The sequence below is a fragment of the Malurus melanocephalus genome, unplaced genomic scaffold, assembly GCF_030028575.1.
Source record: "Malurus melanocephalus ecotype Western Australia unplaced genomic scaffold, MMel_1.1 scaffold_1, whole genome shotgun sequence".
In the NCBI taxonomy this organism is placed as follows: domain Eukaryota; kingdom Metazoa; phylum Chordata; class Aves; order Passeriformes; family Maluridae; genus Malurus; species Malurus melanocephalus.
Genome location: NW_026623233.1, coordinates 1319136 through 1340220, shown reverse-complemented (window position 1 = coordinate 1340220; position 21085 = coordinate 1319136). Strand labels below are relative to the sequence as shown.

At 38.5% G+C, this 21085-nt stretch overlaps 1 protein-coding gene across 2 annotated transcripts in view; it reads left to right on the top strand.

Moving 5' to 3' along the window:
- Window positions 1-21085, top strand: part of FRMPD4 (FERM and PDZ domain containing 4) — a 283198-nt gene that overhangs the window by 220569 nt on the left and 41544 nt on the right. For both annotated transcript variants that reach the window (XM_057389617.1, XM_057389626.1), the window contains exon 4: window positions 1623-1725. In XM_057389617.1, coding sequence (XP_057245600.1) covers window positions 1623-1725 — 103 coding nt within the window. The remainder of the gene's footprint in view (window positions 1-1622; window positions 1726-21085) is intronic.

Sequence of the window (21085 nt, the reverse complement as noted above, 5' to 3'; positions counted from 1 at the left end):
AATGAATGCATCTGTAGAACTATATGGTTAAAAGCCAGCTCAAAATATATCCCTAAACATCTTTTCTGCACTAAAAATTAGTGATTTTTTAATGATATTTTTGAAATTATGAGAAACCAGACCTGGGACTAATCCATCTCTCAAATAGCAGGCTCCTGCTCTCTATGCTTAAAAGTTCAGTTGTTATGTAAAAGTGCCTTGGAGCCAAGGGCAGGGATTTGACTTTGCTCTTGTTCAATATATTCTCCAGAACACCCACAGAGAGCAGAGGAGAGGCAAAATCGACTTWGTGAAGTTCTGATGTCATTTACCCACGTGTGTGCATTGATTACATTTGTATTGCTTTCACATGGAGTGAGCAGTGTAACTAATATTTGAATTAGATCCAGACAGCTTATTTCTCTCAACTTGGCATTATTAATGTAGTTTTATGTTAAAATTTGGAAAAATGTTCTTCTGTTCTGAGTGAATAGGAGGAAATACAAGCTCAGGACAACATTCTCCTACAGGGATTTGTATCCATTTATGCAGGATATGGAAGTGGAGTAAAGTTTTCAAAGCAAACAGAGGAAAGGATCAGCATTATCTCAGTTGYTGGATGAATTGGTTTTGATGCTGAAACATTTTAAGACTTTATCTTCATATGAAATAATATTCTSTTCTTTAATGTATCATTATTGCAGAGTTTAAAGACAAAGACTAGAGAGGATGTATCTTTTCATTAGGAACTGTGATGTCACATCATCTTCTGGGCATGTAATCATGCTGAGAATTGRAGTAATATGTGCATTTTCTAAAATACAATGCATTCAATGTGCATTTTAGCAGTGTTAGAATCCAAACTTCATAGACATATACATGACTGATTGTCTATTCAAACTAATGCCAAATATTCATGTCAGGCTGAAGTGSCAGTGCTTTTGGATGTACCTGTGTTCACCAAGTGGCAGGAATTMAGCAGAGACTCAAGAGGCTGGAGGTATAAAAACTTACTGCCTTCAATGGAAGGAAACAGGTTTGTTTTGCCTAGAACAGAAAAGTCAGAGGAGACCTGTGAATGACATTCAAATATGTAAGTGATGTTTCACAGGAAAGCAGAATAAGATATCCTCTGGTGTTACTTTGCCTGAGAGAGGAAACAATATGTTGCAACAAGAAAGATCTGGTATAATTACAACAGAAAAAGACTGACCTTAGCAGTAGATAAACATGATTGTTTGTTCACAGGAAATAGAATCCTTCTCAGGGTGTTCTCAGAAAGTATCAGGCAAACATTGATCAGGGATGAGTAAAATATGGTTGATCACACCTTAAAGGGTACATTAGTCCATGGCTTACAGGTCCTTTTGGCCCTTCAGAAAACTGAGCCCTTATTTTAGGTGGTTAGATACAGGTTTAGAACTTAAAGAACTTCAGTACAAGCTGCTAAGCCACTAGCTTTCAAGATTTTCCTGGTGAGGGAGTACTGGTAATGACAGAAAAAGTGTTAAACATGTCATTAGTTGAAATGAAAATACACTTGTAGTACGTGAACAACAGTGTGTCTGTGCATTTAGAATGTCTGCTAACCTGTGCTCTTTGCTCTTTTTTTTTTTTTTCCTTTTTTCTTTATTTGTTTGCAGGTGGGCCCTCTGAAGGAAAGCTTATACCAGGGGATCAGATCATAATGATTAATGATGAGCCAGTCAGCACTGCTCCAAGGGAGAGAGTCATCGACCTTGTCAGGTAGTTGATGTCCTGTCACTTAAACYATGAACCCAGTGACTTATTGCCTGTGCAGTCATTCAATAATACAACAAGTCTTGCCTTCTCATGGCTGAGAAAAGAGAAAATAATGTTGCTTTAGTTATAATGGAGAATGATGAATTATTTTAATATTGAAATGAAGTGTCCTCTTAAAATGTCATCTGGGTAACTGAAAAAGTGTTAAAAAAACCCCAAAAAGCAAATATTAAAAAAATCCAGAACTACTTGGGTATCAGAAGAGGAATAATATTCTCCTGGTATGTATTTTTGGCATGGGTTGTTGAAAAGATGATTCCTGGAGCATGGAAGCTCCAGCCACTGTTTCATTACTGTTCATTTTTCACATGGAGAAAGTTAAGTCAGGTTGGTCTTGTGTGAACAAGAACAAAGAAAACTTGATAGGGTGACTTTTGGGAGTTAATGAATGCATGTAAATATGTAGAGAAGCTCCAAAAGTGTTTAGGTGGATTGCAGGTGAGTTTGTGTGAAAAAAAGCAGGCAGGGGAGAGAGAAGACAGAAAATATGACAAGAAAAGGGTCTGTGAATAGCACAGGAAAAGAGAAATGTCGGTATTTGTAACAGGCTGTAGAAGGAAAGGAAGAACAGTGACTGACAAATACTAACGATGTAGAAAAAGATGTATTGTGGTTCCCATAATAAACTTTGCTTTTGGAGTAACAGGAAATGTTAGTGCATTGCACATTAAAATGGCAAATAACTAAAAAAAAAGATAAATATTAATAATTTAAATTCCAGTAGCCTGGTTGCTGTGCACCAGTTTTGTTTCTTTATTTTCCTTCCCATAGGTGTAAACTCTGAATTGGTGAGTCTTGTTGATTCCTGAGAGCTACTCAGGTTTTAATGGTACAGGCACCTCTCCTCAAAACTTCCAGCTATCAGTGTTTTCAGAGTTACCCATGTAATTCTGAAAAGTCACCTTTACTTACAGAAATTTGGGTGGGAGATGCCTCAACAGTTGCACTCCTCCTGCAGGTGATAAATTGAACAAAGTGGTGCTCATTTGCTGGGGATTCAGCTGTAAGGAAAACTTGTAAAGAAGATAAAGAAATGGTATAAAAATGCCAGTGATGCTGATGCCTTCATCTGTGTTACATGGGATTATGCAAAATATATTTTCAGATTTTTTTTTAAATTGTTAACTTGCAAGTCAGCTAACAAACAAAATTTGCTAAGAGCTTCTTGTGATGAATCGACTCCATGAACTGAAGGAGCTGTCCTGCTCCTAATAAAGTGGTCTTGTGCTCTGTGTTGACCACCAATATAAGCCTCAAAAATGGGCACTTATACTCATTTTTGATGTCTTTTTTTCTTCATAAAGCAATAATACTGCCTTTTCATTCTTTCCCTGATTCTCTATTAAGCAAAGTTAGGATTGCTATCTCATTTTCTGCTTCCAGCAATATGTAGTAATAACAGCAAAGAAAATAGACTGATTAGACCTGAGACAAACTGAATTCATTATGTTGCTGATTCTCTGTCTGCCTTCAAATAAGAAACTCAATAAGAATGTCACCCTTCCCAATTACATTGACTACACAGGTAGTGTCAAATTAAGTGTTGTTTCATTCCAGGGGAAGCTTTAGGTGATGCTTTTCCTACGCTGTAATTCTACCTCTGCTCTCAAAATCAGTCTGCTGTCGCAATTTTGACAGAGCCTCATTCTTTGATGAGATTTAAAGGGAAATATATTGGCATTGCATGTTACAGCATTTGAAAATAGGAGTTTTCTTTTCATGCCAATGGGGATGTCTGGAATGATTAGACAGTGTCAGTGTGCAGTCCTGACACCACAGCAGAAGTAATTCCTTACATCAATGAAACAGTGAATCTCCTCTGTATAATTGAAGGTTTTCATATGGGCTAGATACATCTGCAACTTTTCAAAGAATCTGCATTTTTCAATGTGCATGGGAGAAGTTTTGAAGCCTTGTTTTCCCCAAGGTAGCTTCATGTCAGKGGTCAGCAGTGATGTGTTTTAAATGCATGGGTTATGCAATGGGCATAATCACAAAATCATGGGAGAACTGAGAGATTTCGGGAGGTCATCCAGTCTAACCTCTTGCTCCAGGTGAGGTAATGTCACARTTGGATGTGGCTGCTCAGCACTTGCAAAATCAAATATTTAATATTTCCAAATATGGAGATTTCACAGCCACACTGGGCCGATGTTTCACTTCTTAACCAGTGGCCTTTCAAAATGACAAGAGCCAACTTCCCTGTCAGCCTTAGATGCATCCCATCTGGGCCCATGGACTTGTCACTCTTGCCTAAACAATCCCTACTTCAGCCTTTGTCTACTTCAGCCTCTGTTCCCTAAATTCTGTCATTGAGCTCAGGGACCAAGGTGGCAGACATTGTCACTAGAGGCCAAAGCCAAGAAATCATCGAGGATCTGAGCTTTTTCAGTGTCATTCGTCAGGTTTTCTACTCAGTTTAGCAGCAAGTTTGTATTGACCTTGGCTTTCACCGCTATTGTAGTTGTAGAGTCTCTCATTATCCTTCATCCACCCTGGATAAGTTCCAGTGCCAGCTGAGCTTTGCAAACCTCACTGCTGCCTGGCCAGGCACAGCTTCTCTGTTTCTCCTGGGTAAGCTGTCTCCATTCCCATTTCTGATTTCCTTCCATTCTGCACTGGGGCTTGTTCAGGCTGTGCCTGTGGAGCCACGCTGGTGTGCTGCTGTGCCTGCCTGCTTCTTGGATTGGAATGGACCATTCTGGCCCCTGGAGGAGCCTCTCTGTGAAGAAAACTCTGTAAAACAGAGTTTTTAACGTAACCCAATATTTAATTGTTCTCCAAGAAAACATTGTCAGAACATTAATTTATGAAAATAGTTAAAAAGATTGAAGGAGAACGGAAAAGTTAATTTCTGCTACAATCTATCTAAAAAAATAAAAAATTAAAAATTCCCACCAAAAAGGGTATCTGCTTAGAGGTATACCTCTAAGCAATGAATTTGCTTTATCTCTCAATTTCCCACAAAATAAATCAGAGTAATTTCTATTTGATCATTTGTTTTTCTTCAGCCCTTTTCCTATCAGCTCCAAATTCATTGTCTAACTGTTAATCCKAAAGGACTAGAAATAGATAGACTGGTCTTTCAAGAAAGTCCCTTTTGTTAATGGTTTACCACAGGAAAATGCAAGAGGTTAAATGCAATGCATAATACCAAAATGTTCCCATTGGCTTTTTATTGTATTGTAATATTTTAATTATGTGTGGGCTTTTTAAGMTTTCATTACTGGAAATAATCTTTCTTAAGCAGAAAACTGTTACTGCCATTTATGCTGACTCCAGGGGTTACTGAGCAGGAACCTGGTGAAAGATTTTGGTTTGTTTTTTAAGAATTGAGGGATACTCTTCTATCCAAGGAAATCTCAGGTCTGGAGATAATYGGGGATATTCATTATAAATATCCCCTGTAGGTCGTTCTTATCCATTGAATTCTTTTGTCTCTGCTTTACTGGGAACACTTAATTATTGTTCAAGTCGTCCTTTGAAAGCCAGGGTTGCAGAAATATAAATACAATATGGTTGGCAGGCAAAATCCATTTGGACTCATTATTTCTGGGTGCTGTTGAATGGCTTTTGCACCATATTCTGTTCTCCTGAGCTATTTTCAGCACAAGCTCAGAAGTCCTGTTTATGGGTTCCTTACAAAGAGAGGTCTGTTTTATGAATGTCACTTAGGGCTGTGGTCGAGATGTGTTCCATTCAAGACAGAAAGCTATAGAAGTTCAAAAAAGAGGAAGAAACAAGATCAGTTTTCTAAATGCAAGCTTATAGTCCAGGCAAGGAGCAAGCGAACAGAATACTGAAGATGTATCTGAAGTACARTCAGTTCAAAATTTATCAGGAGCTATTTATGTTGGTTTTATACTGCTGATACAGGTTCTGTGAGCTACATTTTTTCACACATACTTAACAATAAGTACTTTGACATAACATTAAAGTCATGGCACAATGAAGCAATTTTTTCCTTATTTCAAGGTGAGCAACAATGCAAAACTGACAGAAAGTATATGAATGTACAGTATCAATTAATTGCTAGCCCAGAGGTGCATGTATCTCATTATCATTGATTAATGTTACATTTGTAACTTTTAAAGAATCAGCTTAACCAACCATTTTTGTTGAAACAAAGCAATAGATCTAACAAATAATTTACCTATAATTTTCTATAACATGGATGATTTGCTTGCCTTAGATTGCACAGAGTATACATTAGTCTGCAAGGATCCTAACATATATTAACTGTCTTTTTATTTAGCAAAGCATTTTACCGAAATGTTAAGTGGCACACAAATGTACTGCTTACTCTGTAAACCAAACAGTGAGTAGGGCATGGTAGTGGAATTTTGTTCACACTTTAATTAAAATAGTTATCCAGGCAGCCATCCAGGAGAAACTGGCACTGAAGAGGGTGATCCATCTGAGATACTTGTTTTGGGAAAAACTACCCTGTTGTAGAAAGCTTTTTTATACATGGACTAAAGAAGAAGAACAGAAAAATATTTTAGAGTAGAGACCTGACTTCTAGGTTGCTAAATTAGGCAAGATTAGTCCATTTCTTGCAACTGTAAGAGCAATMAATTAGTATTTGATGTCCTATGGAATTCCACTAAAAGACTTTATTTGCAAAGTGAGCAATGAAAAAGGTGAAATTCATTGTTGGCTCTATTTTCTTTTTAAGAGAAATTACTCAAAAACCTCTCTGAAATAACTCTTGCTTTGGCAAGTTAATGTCACAGCAAGTTTTCATCAAGRGGATCTAGAGGATTCTTTCAATTCTGCAGTAGAATTTATGTTTTAATTGTGTATTGCCATAAGACTGGAGAGGAGGAACCCTCCAGGATTTGAGGCTGCTTGTTGCATTTTAAGTGCTAACATGAATTTAATCAATACTGACCGTCCTCACCATCGTTGTGAAATGGATGAGGATTCTGTCGCTCCCATTTGACTCTGTGCATGTCAGGAAACCACTTTTCCTAYTCTGCATCCTCAGAGCTAAATGCARTGTAAAAGGGAGCTCAGTGACAGTGCCTGTCATCATTGTTGTCTCACAGCAGCTAAAAATGCCACTTTTCAAATGTTTCTGGACCTAGTTTAGACAGTTTCTTCTATTGGATCAAGTGATTTTGGTGGACTTACTATTAAAGATGTTCTTTCTTCATCAACATCATAGAGAAAAAAACAAGTCTATTAAGCTATTAGCTATGATACTGCTTAGCAACCATGAATTTTGAAAACTGTTTTTTCTGAAAAACCAGTCATGCAGACATTTTAATTTGAATGTGCTCCATTATAGTCCCAGTTCAGTATATAAATCYGGAGGCTGTACCCACTTTCTGTCAGGCCCTGATTGATGAATTGCTAGTGTTTCAGGTTCCAAACACATAATGGTGAACAAAGGGACAAAATGTTGGACCAAGTGATCTGGAGGAGGTTTACACGTGCCATCAATGAAAATAAGCTTTTTGCCAAGGTATTTAATTAGCTACATCTGATCAGCTGGCCCATGCAGGGAGCTCAGGACATCAGAACTCAGTTCCTGTCTGTCTTGAGTRGTGTTATTAGATATGTATCTTCTACCTGTTGAGGTGTTTCTGCAATGTAATACAGAGACAACTGAATCACACTTCAAATTAGGTTTGAATCTGTGAAAACACACATTTAATATTGTTTCATTTATCTTTTTTTCTTGGCTGTTGTGTTGTTTCTTCTTCTTGAGCTAATATATTGAGGGCTGATTCAGATCTCTCCAGAATTTAATCACTAATCTACAATAACATTTCAGAAATGCCTGCCCATCTTTTTAAAGGCCTGTAAGAGCTGAAAGCWGTATAGGCATATTTTTTTTTATTGTTAAAATCAATACCAGCTGTGGACATGGTTCTCTTTAAATCCCTTGTATTTCTGAAAGCATAAAGTGTAATATCCTTGCTTATTCTTAGCAGAAAGTTGACTGACATGGTTTAGAAAGGTTTGGCCTTGAGAATTCAAATATTCCAAATGCTGAGATCTTAATTCGTTGTGTAAACTTAATTTTCTTTTTGTGTTAACCATGCTGAATGGCCCCTAGATTTAGCAAGTGTAGSCTTTTTTTGACATTTCAAGGCCTGATGTGTCATCTGGTTGAAATGTTGTGTCATCATCTCACTCTGTTCTCCTCTAGAAAAGGAGTCAGCCGTGATGAATTTCAGGTCAGCTGTTCCCTAAGAAGCTGCTGTATGGTAACTGAATGCAGGGCTATGAATGGAGATGTGGAACAGCTGTGCCCAAAACACAASTAACTGTACTGAATGCCTTCTTCAGATGTGAACCAGCAAATGCTGCTCTCATCAGCTTGTTCTGACAAGCCAGCTTCTCACTTCGCATCCAATTAAACCAAAGTGTTAGCTTGTCTGAATGGAAGATTTGCTCYAAAGCCAGATGCACTGATGTGAATGGTTCAGAGTAATTGTTTCCATGTAAAGTCATACAAATAAACGTCCAGCTTTGAGTTTATTGTGAATTAATGCTTCCATGTGATGGAATACCTCYATACTGCATGCTCTGCAACAGAAGTTTATCCTTTGTGCTGTTTATGCAAGCCCCACGCATCAAAGGATTACACCTGGTTGGAATAGCAGCTGGTACCTAAAAATTTCATGTCTTGTGTTCAGGGTGGGGAGGGTTAAAGAGTAGGTGTCAAACTACCGAAATCTAATGGATTCTCTTTTCCAATTTCATTATATGTCTCTTTTGAAATGACACTTCCAAATCAYCAAAGACAAAGTTGGCCAAGCCAGCCCTTTACATTGTGCTGTTTTTACCTGAATGTTCTGTAGATGCCTTGAAGATACTGCAGTAGGACAGCTGCACTTACACAGGTGTATAAGTGTAAAATTTAATCAGCAGAAAGTAGAAACCAGGGAGAAACACAAGGCAGGGACAGTTTCAGGAGAATGTTTGGGTAGTGCCAGTCTGTGCAGAACAGTTTCTGGGACTGGAGAAGCAGCATAGGCTGACAGCAGAGGATTGTGCCATGCTCCTGGGGCTGCCAGCATGGAGTGGCTGTGAAGGATGAAGATGACAGAGATGTCTTCACCCACTGCATGCACAGAACTCAAAGCAACTCCGTCCTTCCAGAAGAGTCTGTCTGCCCTCACTGTAAAGTTTACAACTCCCCTATTCTGCCAGTCAGCTGCTGACTGATTCAGCACATAYGCATCAGCTAATGAAGCTATTGTAAGGGAAAAACATAGCCATTTTTGAGAAGACATGATGGTTGTGGGCCTGTGATGCTTTGGAAAGGCTTTCACAGCAGTGGCATCAGCATTCCCTTTCATCCTGAGTCAGTGTTGGCCATATGAATCACAGAAATTAACTGGTCTTTTTCTGCTGCCTCAAGAGCTCCAGGATGACAGAGAAGGWGTTATTTAAAATACTGAAATGTAGCATTGTCAATAAAGTGGCTTATAGTTGCCATGAATGATACCAAAATGTTGTATTTTGACAGAAAGATAGCAAAGCTGATGTCAAGAACTGAGAAGCAAACATGATATTTTAATGGTTTTGTAAATTGACCCTTGGACATCTCTGTCAGCTACAGGTGCCTTGTATGAAGGAACAGCAGAAAGATTAAAACTGCTTCTTTATAAGGAATGCTGTTTTGAAGGTGGCAGTTTTACATGTGCCAGTGTTCGTGGGAGGTAAAAGGTAATTTAAACTGTTCAGAGAGAAGGGTGAAAGGACTGTGACCAATTTGCAATGTCTTGCATATTTCCATTAACTTGAAATACTTTTAGTCTTTCATTGTTAGGTTTTTTCCCCTGCCAAGGTGGAAGCAGCACTCCCTGGGGTGGGAAGGAGATAAGGAGAGTGACTGTGAAATGAGTAAAATCCTACTCRGAGCAAAATGTCATGGAGAGGTCTTGTTACTTCATGGTCCATTGCTATAATAGGGTAATTTTAATGAATTGTGTAATGGGAAGCTGACTCAGGAGTCCCTGAAGATGACATGATCTCTCTCTAGCTCTGTGGCATGCTGATACCGTTCTTSGCTTCCTGATTATTAGAGCTAATGTTTAGTTTCACAATTTTATTTACTTCCCAGATGACACTTAGTCTATAAAGTAAAATAAAATGAAGAATGGTGCCTCCTAAAGCTGTGTGCACCCATTAGGTAGCTGTCCCTAAGAATTAGGGTCCACTTTCAATGGCTACCCCTACACTTGGATTTCATATTCCTGCTCTGATGGYAATGTTGCCTTTCAGTGTTCCAAAGACATGCTAGGGGATGTCAGTGCTTGCAACCTGTAGCCTGTGGTTTTCTTAGGAGTTGGAAAATCACAACTAGTAGAAATAAGAAAGTACCTAACTGAATACTTAATATTAAAACTAAATTGGAAAGAGCAATGGGACAAAAACAGCCTTGCCAGTGGTGAGCAGTGGGACAGCATTCCAGAACTTGGGCACTTGGTCTGTTCAGCCTGGACTGAAGAGAGACCTCAGTGCAGTCACAGCTTCATCGTGCGGGGAAAGGAGGGGCAGACACTGATCTCTGCTCTCTGGTGATCAGTGACAGGACCCGAGGGAATGGACTGAAGCTGTGTCAGGGGAAGTTGAGGTTCATATTAGAATAAAGTTCTTCACCTAAAGGGTGGTTTGGGCACTGAACAGGCTCCCCAGGGAAGTGGTCACAGCACTGACCATGACAAAGTTCAGGAAGTGTTTGGACATGACTTTCAGGCACATCGTGTGACTCTTGGGGTGGTCCTGTGAGGGGCMGGAGTTTGACTTCAGTGGTTCTTATGGATCACTCCCAACTCGGAAAATTGTTTTAGTGATTCTCTGAATACTAGTCTGATAAAACTCTCTTCAACCAAACTTCTTTTTGACTGAGAGAGGTCTAGATTTAATTGTTTTGTAAAATAATGGGATCTGGCTGTCAGTGCAATTGACTTAGAATTTTTATGATTATTTTTGTGTTTGCAAGGCCTATATTTTGGGTTTTTTTAAGCTTTTTTAAAAACCTGATCAAAAGGCTTAAGACTGTCACTAACAAGTCCTTTCTCTTTCCTGCTTCCCTCCAATGGGAATAATTCTGTGATTCACAGTCTCTCTTAGCAGTTGATAGATTAATGTAGTTTGAATAAAAATGTTGTGGGGACTTCTGTGTTGGTTGATGGACTAGAAAAGTTAGAATGCAGAATTAGATCATGTTTTTAATTCAGCAGTAGTGCAGCTAACAAGGACTCCCAAAACTGTCAAGAGATGGATCATCTACTTCTAACTTTACCTGAAGTGCCCAATCAGAAGGTTAGTTAAAAGGGAAAGAGAACAGTTTTACATATTCTGACTCATTAGTCCCCACAGTGAGATTCTTCAGTTAAATATTACCATTGATTGGGATGACTCGGGTCACAGTGGAATGTCGAAGGAGAAAAACAGTTTCTCATTAATCTGAGACAAAAACTAGTAAACCTAGTGGAAAATAAAAATAGCTAAAAATAAATTCACTTTTAAAAACACTGAGTGCTTCAAAAGGCAGCTTRATGTGATAGATTTCTCTGGAATTTATTAGTCAGCTTTTCCTTGATTTCTGATGTGACAGTTGATCATCTGTTATTTATTACAGGCAACACATGCAAAGTAGGTAAGATAAGCATTTTAGCTTCTGCTTTAGCTTTTTTTGGCTTTTTCCTACAGAGATAATTTTCTGTTTGACTTTTTGCTTGACTTTTAACAATCAAGCCTTCACAGACCTTCTGAAAACAGCAACAGGAAGAGGGGATATACAAATCGTGTTTTTTAAAGCAGGTGACTTCCAAATGATGTTGGTCTTAGTCTTGCTTTTGACTTTGTTTGAGAAATAAAGAAGCTGGTTCTGAGAAACCAGAAAGTTAAAATATCATACTAGAGCCTTCAAATACCAAAGGAGAGACTGCAAAGATAAAACCAGATTGCCATCAGCCTACATTTCCCCAAAGGCATATTTCTTACATATTATGTGCTGAAATGTTTATTGTTCTTTTAGCTCTTATTTGTCCTCCTGCAGACTAAAGCTTCATATGTTTTACTTACTGCATAAGGGAAAATCCCTGCAGTCCACTGTCTATATTGTTAAATAAAGTAATTCAGTTTGATTGGAGGTTTAGTTAAAACCACATTTGTTCAGCTTATGAATCAAACAAGACTCAGGAGAGGCAAAGGTCTTGTCATCTTGTATCACGGCACTTACCCATTTTATGATGATCACTTCAGCTTTTCAGCAGGTTTCTTACTCAGAAAGCACTATGTGAAAAAGGCAGTTCTTTTGTAGAAGAAAATTGGTTGCTACAGCAGTTTAAAATCCTTTAGGTCATCTGTTTTTCATAAAAAACATAGGAGTCATGAGGTTTAGTCATTACACTGAAATCTTCATTCCATACATAATCTTTTCTGTTCAATATTATTTTCTATGTGTCATTACAGCATGCCAGAGACTTAAAAGGAAAATATCATCTGCCTGAATTTATCAAGAGTAATAGCAAAAACTCTCCATATTGGAAGACAGCAAAAAATTAAAACAATTCATTAATTGAGTTTGCAGTCCAGATTCTTTTTAATTCTTTATCTTATGTCATTCTCCTTACTGCTCAAATTTACATGGAAATTATACTTTTGTGACCAGAAATACCCTTTTGTTCYGCTATTTGTGTTTAAAGTCTTTAATTAAATATTGAGACAACTGCATTTGTAAAGATACTGCTTCCTTTTCCCCTTAAAAAGTATTGAAACAGTTTCTCGGTGTTCTACACCAATTACAGTCATGTTGCAGTGTCCAGCAGATGTCTTGAGTTCATTAATAATTCATACAAACCACCATGGGTTTAAGGAAGGAACTGTAACACATACTGACATATGAGAGAGAAAGATAATTCAGCACACACTTTTGTAAGCGTGTTTTTTTGGAGAAAAAGGAGTTTGCATTTATGCTCCCAGGTATATAGACTGAGGATGCAGTTTGCTAATACAAGTCTTTAGGGCTATTTATTGGATGAATAACATGCCGTAAGCATGCAGTATGTATTCTACATTTGTGTGTAGGCATTTGCACATATTTATATGGATCTGCAGAAGAGAGACAGGAATATGATTCGTAAAGCTCTATTATTTGGGATGTGTGTGTTACTTAGAAACAAGATCCTGAGGCTCTGCGGCTCATTTAACCCAAAATCTTGTCATGACCATTTTGGCTTGTACAGCCAACCTGTTACAAGGAGAGTTGCTAGACAGTTTTAAAATATTTCTTTGAAATATTTCCTTTTTCTCTACCTAAAAGTGATAAATAAAAGTTGCGGATTTTGTCCTGTCATTGTGATTCTCTCCAGTAGGAAAAAAAAAATTAATTTCTGTTTTACAAGGAAAATACATGTTACAATTGAGAAAGAGGCGGACATAGGGGATTTTCATTTGTGTGCATTACTGGTTTTATGGGGTTCATAGCAAATACAGGTTACTTATGGAGATAGATAGATAGATAGATAGATAGATAGATAGATAGATAGATAGATAGATAGATAGATAGATAGATAGATAGATAGATATGCTGCATGCATTTTGACAAAGATACATAATTTATTAAGTTCAATCCCTTTGCAGATTGCCTCACCCACAGAAGAGCCTGTTGGTGTAATGAGGCTTGGGGAAGTAAGGCAGTGACAGCTGGAACTCCTTTTCCTGTGAGATGCTGAGTAGCTCAGGAGGACAGAGCTGGAAGTTGTGGCAGAGCTGGTACTTCAGGATGACAAAATAAGCATGTCATAAAAGAGTTGGTGTTCTGTGGAAGGGAAGGGACTTTAAAGATCATCTAGTTCCAGCCTCCCTGCAATGGGCAGGGACATTTTCGACTAGATCAGGCTGCTTAAAGCCCCTTCCAATCTGAACTTGAACTCTGYCATGATTGGGCATGCTGTGCATACTTCTCTGGGCAACAGRTTTCAGTGCCTCMCCACCCTGACAGTAAAGAATTTCTTCCATGTATTCTAAACAGATCTCATCTTCGTTTAGAAACTCCTGTCCTGTTGCAGCAGGCCCAACTAAAATGTTGGTCCCCATCTTTCTTAGAGACTTCCTTTAATTTACTGGAAGGTCCTGTCGGGTCTCCCTAGAGCCTTCTCCTCTCCAGGCTGAACAATTCCAATTCTCTCATTCTRTCTTCATAGCAGAGGTTCTCCAGTCCTCTGGTCATTTTTGTGACTCCCTCTGRACCTGCTCCAACAAGTTCATGTCTTTCCTGTGCTGGGGACCCCAGAGCTGGATGCAAAGCTCCAGGCTGGGTCTCACAAGAATGAAGTAGAGAGGCAGAACCACCTCCCTCGACCTGGTGGTGATGCACAGCATTTGGTAGAGCAAGCTCAAAGCAGTCCTGTCACACCAACAACTTGTAGTTAGCTGTGTTTGCATTGCAGTAAACTCACACTGGGTCTTCCCACCTCTAGCTGAGGGAACCACAGTCATGTGGCAATAGCTGGTAAAATTCCAGAAGTTCAGAAATTTATGGAAAGGAGTTTGGAAAGTCATRTGCTGGCATTACAAGGGAAGTGCTATTTGCCAGTGTAGGGTGTTGAATATGGCCTCCAGTGGTAAAAACTTTGCTCCAGAAGAAGCCTGGCCAAGGTGAAGTGCAGGGTGACTGTGCCTGTTGCTCAGAGCAAGTGGAATAAAGCTGTATTGGGACCATTCCTCTCTAGATCCCCTTGGCTCACATAACGAAGCTCAGCCTAGGGTGAAACTACCAGAGGCTGCAGCATTTTGTGCCTCAGCTTGCCATTGTATTAAATAATTCATTGAATCTGACCTTTCAGAGCAGTACATTGTCGCTAATAGAATGAATATAAAACAGATATTAAAAGGATAAGAATATCAAGTGGGAGTAGGGAGGCAATATAAATTTTATATATAACCATGGAAGGTCTGCAGTGCTGTCCATTCCTGAATGTGTGCTGGTAATTGGATGTAGTTTGGGAAGAGCAGCAGAAATTAGCCACAAGTTTCCCCTTTTATGAGAGTCATAAGAAACTCAACCTAGTTGGGTTACTGCAGGACAGATCAAGATAGAGCAAGGACATATTGGGATAGCAGGGACCTTTTCAGCTTGGTTAAAAGGTCCAGTCTAGTCCTAAGAAATTGCTGCTAATAATCCTGCAAGAGATGAGATACAGAGCAGTGGTGATTCCTCATCATTTCAAGTCTTTCAATTATAATCTTGTATCTGATTGGAAAGATGTGCTCAAGCATAACATAAGGCCTTCACAAAACCTCAACCAACAATGCTTAGCCAGGAAGTTTGTGTTTGGACAAAGTAGATATAAGTTGTGTGTTGGTCTTGGATCTGTGAGTGCATCAGAATAGTAAGACAGCTCTATCTCAGTCTCTATCTCATACTTGAATCTGGACTTTAAGGAGTTGAAGAAGCTGTGCTTATTCCCTTGGGACCATCAGCCCTTTCTGGGAAGCTGTAACTTTTCCAGCAGGGTGGAAAAGTGAGTARCCCTCTCTTCCAGCAGTAAATTTCTGTCTTGGGCTGTTGTTCACTGTCACCCATGCCTGTGTTCTGTCTGCCTGCACTTACTGTTGCACAGAGCTTTTCAAAGGCTTCCCCACAGCTGGATGTCTTCTGACTCACAGCCTCACCAGATTTTCATGTGATGGAGGACATTACTTTTTTTTTCTTTTTTTCTTTTCTTTCTTTTATTGGATTGGTGTTTTGCTTGGTTTTTGGTTTTTTGAGATGTGTGTTAATTTCATTGGACTTCATGACCTGTTTTTTGAGTGGAAGTCAAATCCAGTATGACACAGAGCTGTTCTTCTGGTACACAATGCTGAACATACACAATGTATTTCAGTTCTAATTTTTTTTCTGCACTGAAATCCTGTTTGGCAATTACAGCTCTGAATGTGAGAAACAGTAGGAAGAAGTAATACTTTTGTTTGGTTGTACTGTGGTGAAGATTGTGACACGACTGCCTTAATCTGGTAAGATTTACTGATCTAAAACTTAGTTGTTAYTTAAGCAATGAAATAAATTGCCATTATTTACAGTATGGATTTATTAATCCCTTGATTAGAAAGATGATGTTTTACCAAAGGGCAATGTGCAGTAGCATCTTTGAGTAAGTACTGTACTGCACATTTTTAAAATATATTAATCTTACAGTTCATATATTCCACAGAAATCATAGTCTATTGACTAAATAGTAAAGTGYAGGGAACTATTCTAATATGTGCTTSTATAAGTATTTGATAGATGCTTTTGAATAGTTAAATTGTCTCAAGCAAAGAGATTTTGAATTGTTTACTGTCTTCACAGTACTCTCCTCATGACAGAKTACCAGTATCTCCATGAGTTTTTCTTTCAGCTGCTGCTTCAGAATAATTATAGTACTTTTGCATGTATGTCATTAAATTGAGGAGAAAAAAATGCTCTTGTCAAGGCTGTTCACTTAGATACCTGATGCATGAGGCAGGATGCCATGAATTTCCCAGTAGGTGCTCATAGTGCACCACCAATGGACTGTTTTGTTATTTCAAAGAAGGTAATACCATTATAGAAATGGACTTCTATGACTAGCCTAATTTATAAAGACATTTGTTATGACAGTTGTTTAGCAATACTCTTATTATTGTGAATGGAGCAATAAACCAGAGCATTTTACAATTACTAAGCATGATATAGTGATAGTGTTGTTTTACCCTATCCTGCCAGTGCCAGATATGTTAAAACTCCCGTGTCTTAAACAGTCAAGTGCAAATAATACAATTCTACAGCTTTGTAAATTAACTAYTTTTTGTTTACCAAAGATAGAGGTGGATTGTTTTTTCAGGCACAAAAAATAMAGMCTGTTTTTTTTTTCTTTAGGGACAGCTYTGAACCTGATTAATATTTTGTATGTTGAACCTATAAAGGATGTGTCCATAACTATACACTCTAAAATACATACTGCCTACTTCTAGAAATACCTATGTTTTGCCTTCTGGTAAGAAATCTCTACTTGCTTAAGGCTTTGTTGAGGGAAAATTTGACAAAGATATTTCAAAAGAGACAGGAAAGGTATTGTTTTGCTGCCTGTGTGTCATTTTCTTGGGAACTATGGAGCAATTTTCATGCTCCAGCAAAATTAGTCTGATCCAAAGCCTGCTGAAGATGATGGTAGTCTTTTGCTGGATTTCAGTGGGGTTTGRATCAGACTGTTTATTGATTATCCCATGGATTGCTTGTAGTGGTTCTACTTGTAGCCTGCTAATTTTAAGACATAACTGACAAATGGCAGAATTACAGAATTTAATAAAATATTTCCCTRTTTGATCTAGTGTAATTCGAGGCGTGACTTCAGGACATGCCATTCCCAGTGATAACCCATGYCAGCCTCTGCAGGTCCCTTTCCCATCACTCCCTCTAATTCTCTCCATACACTTTCCCATCATTCTCCCTTCTCTGAATGACAGTTGTAAATAAATCAYAGAATCGTAGAATGGTCTAAGTTGGAAGGGACCTCAAAGATCATCCAGTTCCAACCCTTCTGCCATGGACAGGGACATCTTACCAATAGACCAGGTTACTCAGAGCTCCATCCAACCTGGCCTTGAACACTTCGAGGGATGGAACATCTGCAACTTCTCTGCTCAACCTGTTCCAGTGTTCCATATATCTAGTCTGAACCTACTCTCTTTCAGTTTGAAGCCACTGTCCCTTGCCCTTGTTTGTACCCTTGCAAGAAAGCCTCTCTCCATCTTTCCTGTATTCTCCCTTCATTTCCTGGAAGGCTGCAATTAGGTCACCCCGAAGCCTTCTTTTCTCCAGGCTGAGCAATACCAATTCTCTCAACCTTACCCATATCAGAGGTGCTCCATTCCTCTGATCATCTTGGTGGCCTCCTCTGGATTTGCTCTGACAGGTCCATGTCCTTCCTGTGCTGGGGATCCCAGAGCTCTCCATGAGAGCAGAGGGGCAGAAKCCCCTCCCTTACCCTGCTGTCCATGCTGCTTTTGATGCAGCCCAGAATACATTTGGCTTTCTGGGCTACAAGTCCACATTGCAAGGTCATGTCCAGCCTCTCACCCCCAGCCTCCCAAGTCCTTCTCAGCAGGACTACTCTTGATCTCTTCATTCATTCCCCAGCCTGTAAAAGAAAACATATAGAGGTTTAAAATGTTTGTGATTGTTCTGTATCTCATCACAATGGTCTTGTACTGACTTTCCTACCATTTTGTCACTTATGTTTGAAGCGATTTCACATCAGCATCTCTGAGGCAGGATGTAGAGGTTCATGGGCTGCAGCAGAGAGCTATCATAGCTTGCARTAACACCTTTCAACATTGCTTGCTAGCTACAACAGAAAGAGTAGATTTTTTAATGTAGGAGCTGAAAAAAAAATCAGGCAGTTTGAAGTCCTTTCTTTATGTTTYTTTCATGAGTCCAAATTAAACTGTTACGTACTTTGTTATGAGTTACGGTATTGAGGTGAATGGACAAAAGTCCCAGTGTTGTTTAAGTGGAAGAGAATAGGTGCTGCTGACCTCAGAAAGCCTMAAATCATGAGCTCAGAAAGACCAAAAATGCAAGAACAGAAAGAAGATAGAAKTTTATCATAGCTGGCGTCATGGCTTTGAAGTCACGGTAGGCTTTGATACACCATTATTTAATGCATGAGTTTGACAGCACTGAGATAAAGTTTCTGATAKAAATCAGTGCATCTTCTTTTCCCTGAGGCTGTTTTATTATGAAAAGAGGTTAGAGGGGGAGGAAAGGGTGATCGTGCCTTTGCCACATCTCTGCTGCTTTTGTCTTCATCCTCTTCCTCACAAGTGTTATATGCAGTTTAACCGTTTATCTCATGGACTGTAATAAGTGCTTTCATCTGCATCATCACTACCATCTTCTCTGTAATAATGGGAAAGTTTTCAAAATCAAATTTCATTKCTTTTCATGTTTCTCTTTTTACTTTCTTTTAGTTTGTTGGTTTAATTTTTCAGATGTCAGTACGGTGTTAAGAAATGAAAACACAAAGCAGGCTGAATCAGAAATGTCTCCCTGTTTCAAATTCTGACCTATTAAAACTTCAATGAGAAAAACAAAATATGTGGTTAATTGCTAGCTCCCTTCTTTATATCATATATTGTAATGTGGTTTGCAACAAACTCATTTTCTTTCCTGAACTGAGCATTTTGTACAGAGAAAGTTCATTATATTCAGAACTTACAGTTACATTCCACATAACAGATACYTCAGTGCTGAAGTTCAGGAGAATTTTGATGAGTAGCAAATGTCAACAAAAAATGTCAGTACTGTCTGTACTGGGTAACCTCTGAATGTGAGCATTATCACAATATTTTATGAAAAAAAAATTAATCACTTGGAAGGGGAAGACAACCATTTAGGAACCACCATGCCAAAACAGATCCAAAATCCTTTATGTTTACATGTTGTATTTGATAGACCCATCTCCAGTTRTTTCAGAGAAAGGTCAGAGAGACCACACAATGACTTCTGTACAGAATATTCTTCCTTGGGGAAGATTTGTTTCTACAGCCCCTTTAATTGGAAAAAGCATGAGCACTTTTTTTTTCCTCCTTTCATGTTTACTGCACTTTCCATAACAGTCCTGAATTTCCTTAAAAGGCAGCACAGTAAGAACCTAGTGGTTCTGTAAGTTTTCCCTTCAATTTCCCCATTTAAAATTTTTTCATTTAAAAAGAAGAATAGGGTGTTGTTCAAATGGTGAACTTAGAGATTTTGAGGGGAAAAGATCCCCTCCACAGGCGACCTTCCTGAAACTTTCCTTTTTGAGCTCAGATCTTTGGCAGAGCCMCAGGGAAGGTACAAACTTTGAACAATTCTTGGGAAGCTGCAGCTGGAGGGAGGGTGGAGGGAGGAAAATAAATAAAATAAATCCTCTCAAACCTTTCTGATCTCCCTCCTCCACTTTTTGTTTCAATGATTAGCTTTGAGAGTCTGATTSTAAAAGCATGCTTCTCTTCCCTGCCTCTTTTCTTTATATGCTTTTGTGGCTGTTGATCCTTTGTAGATGAGGAGCTTTTGCCCTGAGGTTATCTTTTAGTTAGGATAAGACAGAATTAGTAAATGAAAATTATACTGAAAATTTAAAAAAAAAATTAAAAACTGATTTGCAAGGTTTAAAAGATTTTCAGTAGTTYGATTTTTTTTTCTGTAGAATCACAGATTAATAAATTTTAACTATTTTTTCATTATTTTTATTCTTGTCTTACCATGTGTGACATAAGGAAATAGTGAAATGCACATGGGCAGTTTGGTGTCTAATTAGGGCTGCAGGTGATAAAAATGCATCATCAGTGTTCTGTGACCTCTCTGTTTAGATCTTGCTCTTGTCCTCATCCTCTTATTGCCGACCTAAAGACCAAATTATACCTGAGGGTGGACTCATAACTRTTCTACTCACTTACATGCATGCAAAAAACTACTGACTTGCAGTCAGCCAGCCAATACTCATAATCTGGCACTTTGTATTAGCAGTAAATGTAATTTTAAAATAATGATTTAATTTGCTTTTATAAAATACCATGTGCAGTCTAATTAGACTCAAAAAAATTACTATGTGAAGACATAAAGAAGAATATTACGTCCATTGGAACACAGAGTTACCGTGATTTCCATCAGACTCAGTTTTGACAAGCCTATTTTTAATCTTGAGGTTTGACATATAGCCTTTAAAGAACATATATTCTTGCATGCTAAATCCGCTGCCATGTCCCTTTGAGAACTGAATTTTAATGCATGTCCTTGGAACAAGAAATTTATTCTTACACAGATAGATTGTTGTCAGTGTGTGCAAGCAAAGTGGGTTTTTGAAGCACTTTTTCTGTGCTTATCTCATGATTGCAGCTGAAGTGAGGGATATTTGTGATGMCTAAAGTTCATGAACTAGCTTTAAATGAAAGTCCTCAACATACTATGGAAGAAACAGAAGTACAAGCTATTCAAGAGGAGAATGTGATGTTTATCCAGGAGAAGAAAAATGCAGATCCCAAAGGTGTTCCTTATAGGAGGTACTTTTTAGGAAGGACACCTTCATATTGCATACTTTTCAAACTTGAAGTTGTTTACTTGGCTAATATAGGATACATTTTTATGCAGCATACTGTGAGTTGGCTCGGACTACAAGAGCAAGTCCTGTAGCATCTGAAACCCAAGCAGTGGAGTCAAGATGCTTAAAACTCTGAGTGCACCCCACAGAGCCTGTTGTTCTGTGTGTGTATGACAGGCAAGGGTGATTTCTGAACAATAMAACTTCTCTCATACCTGATTGAAAAC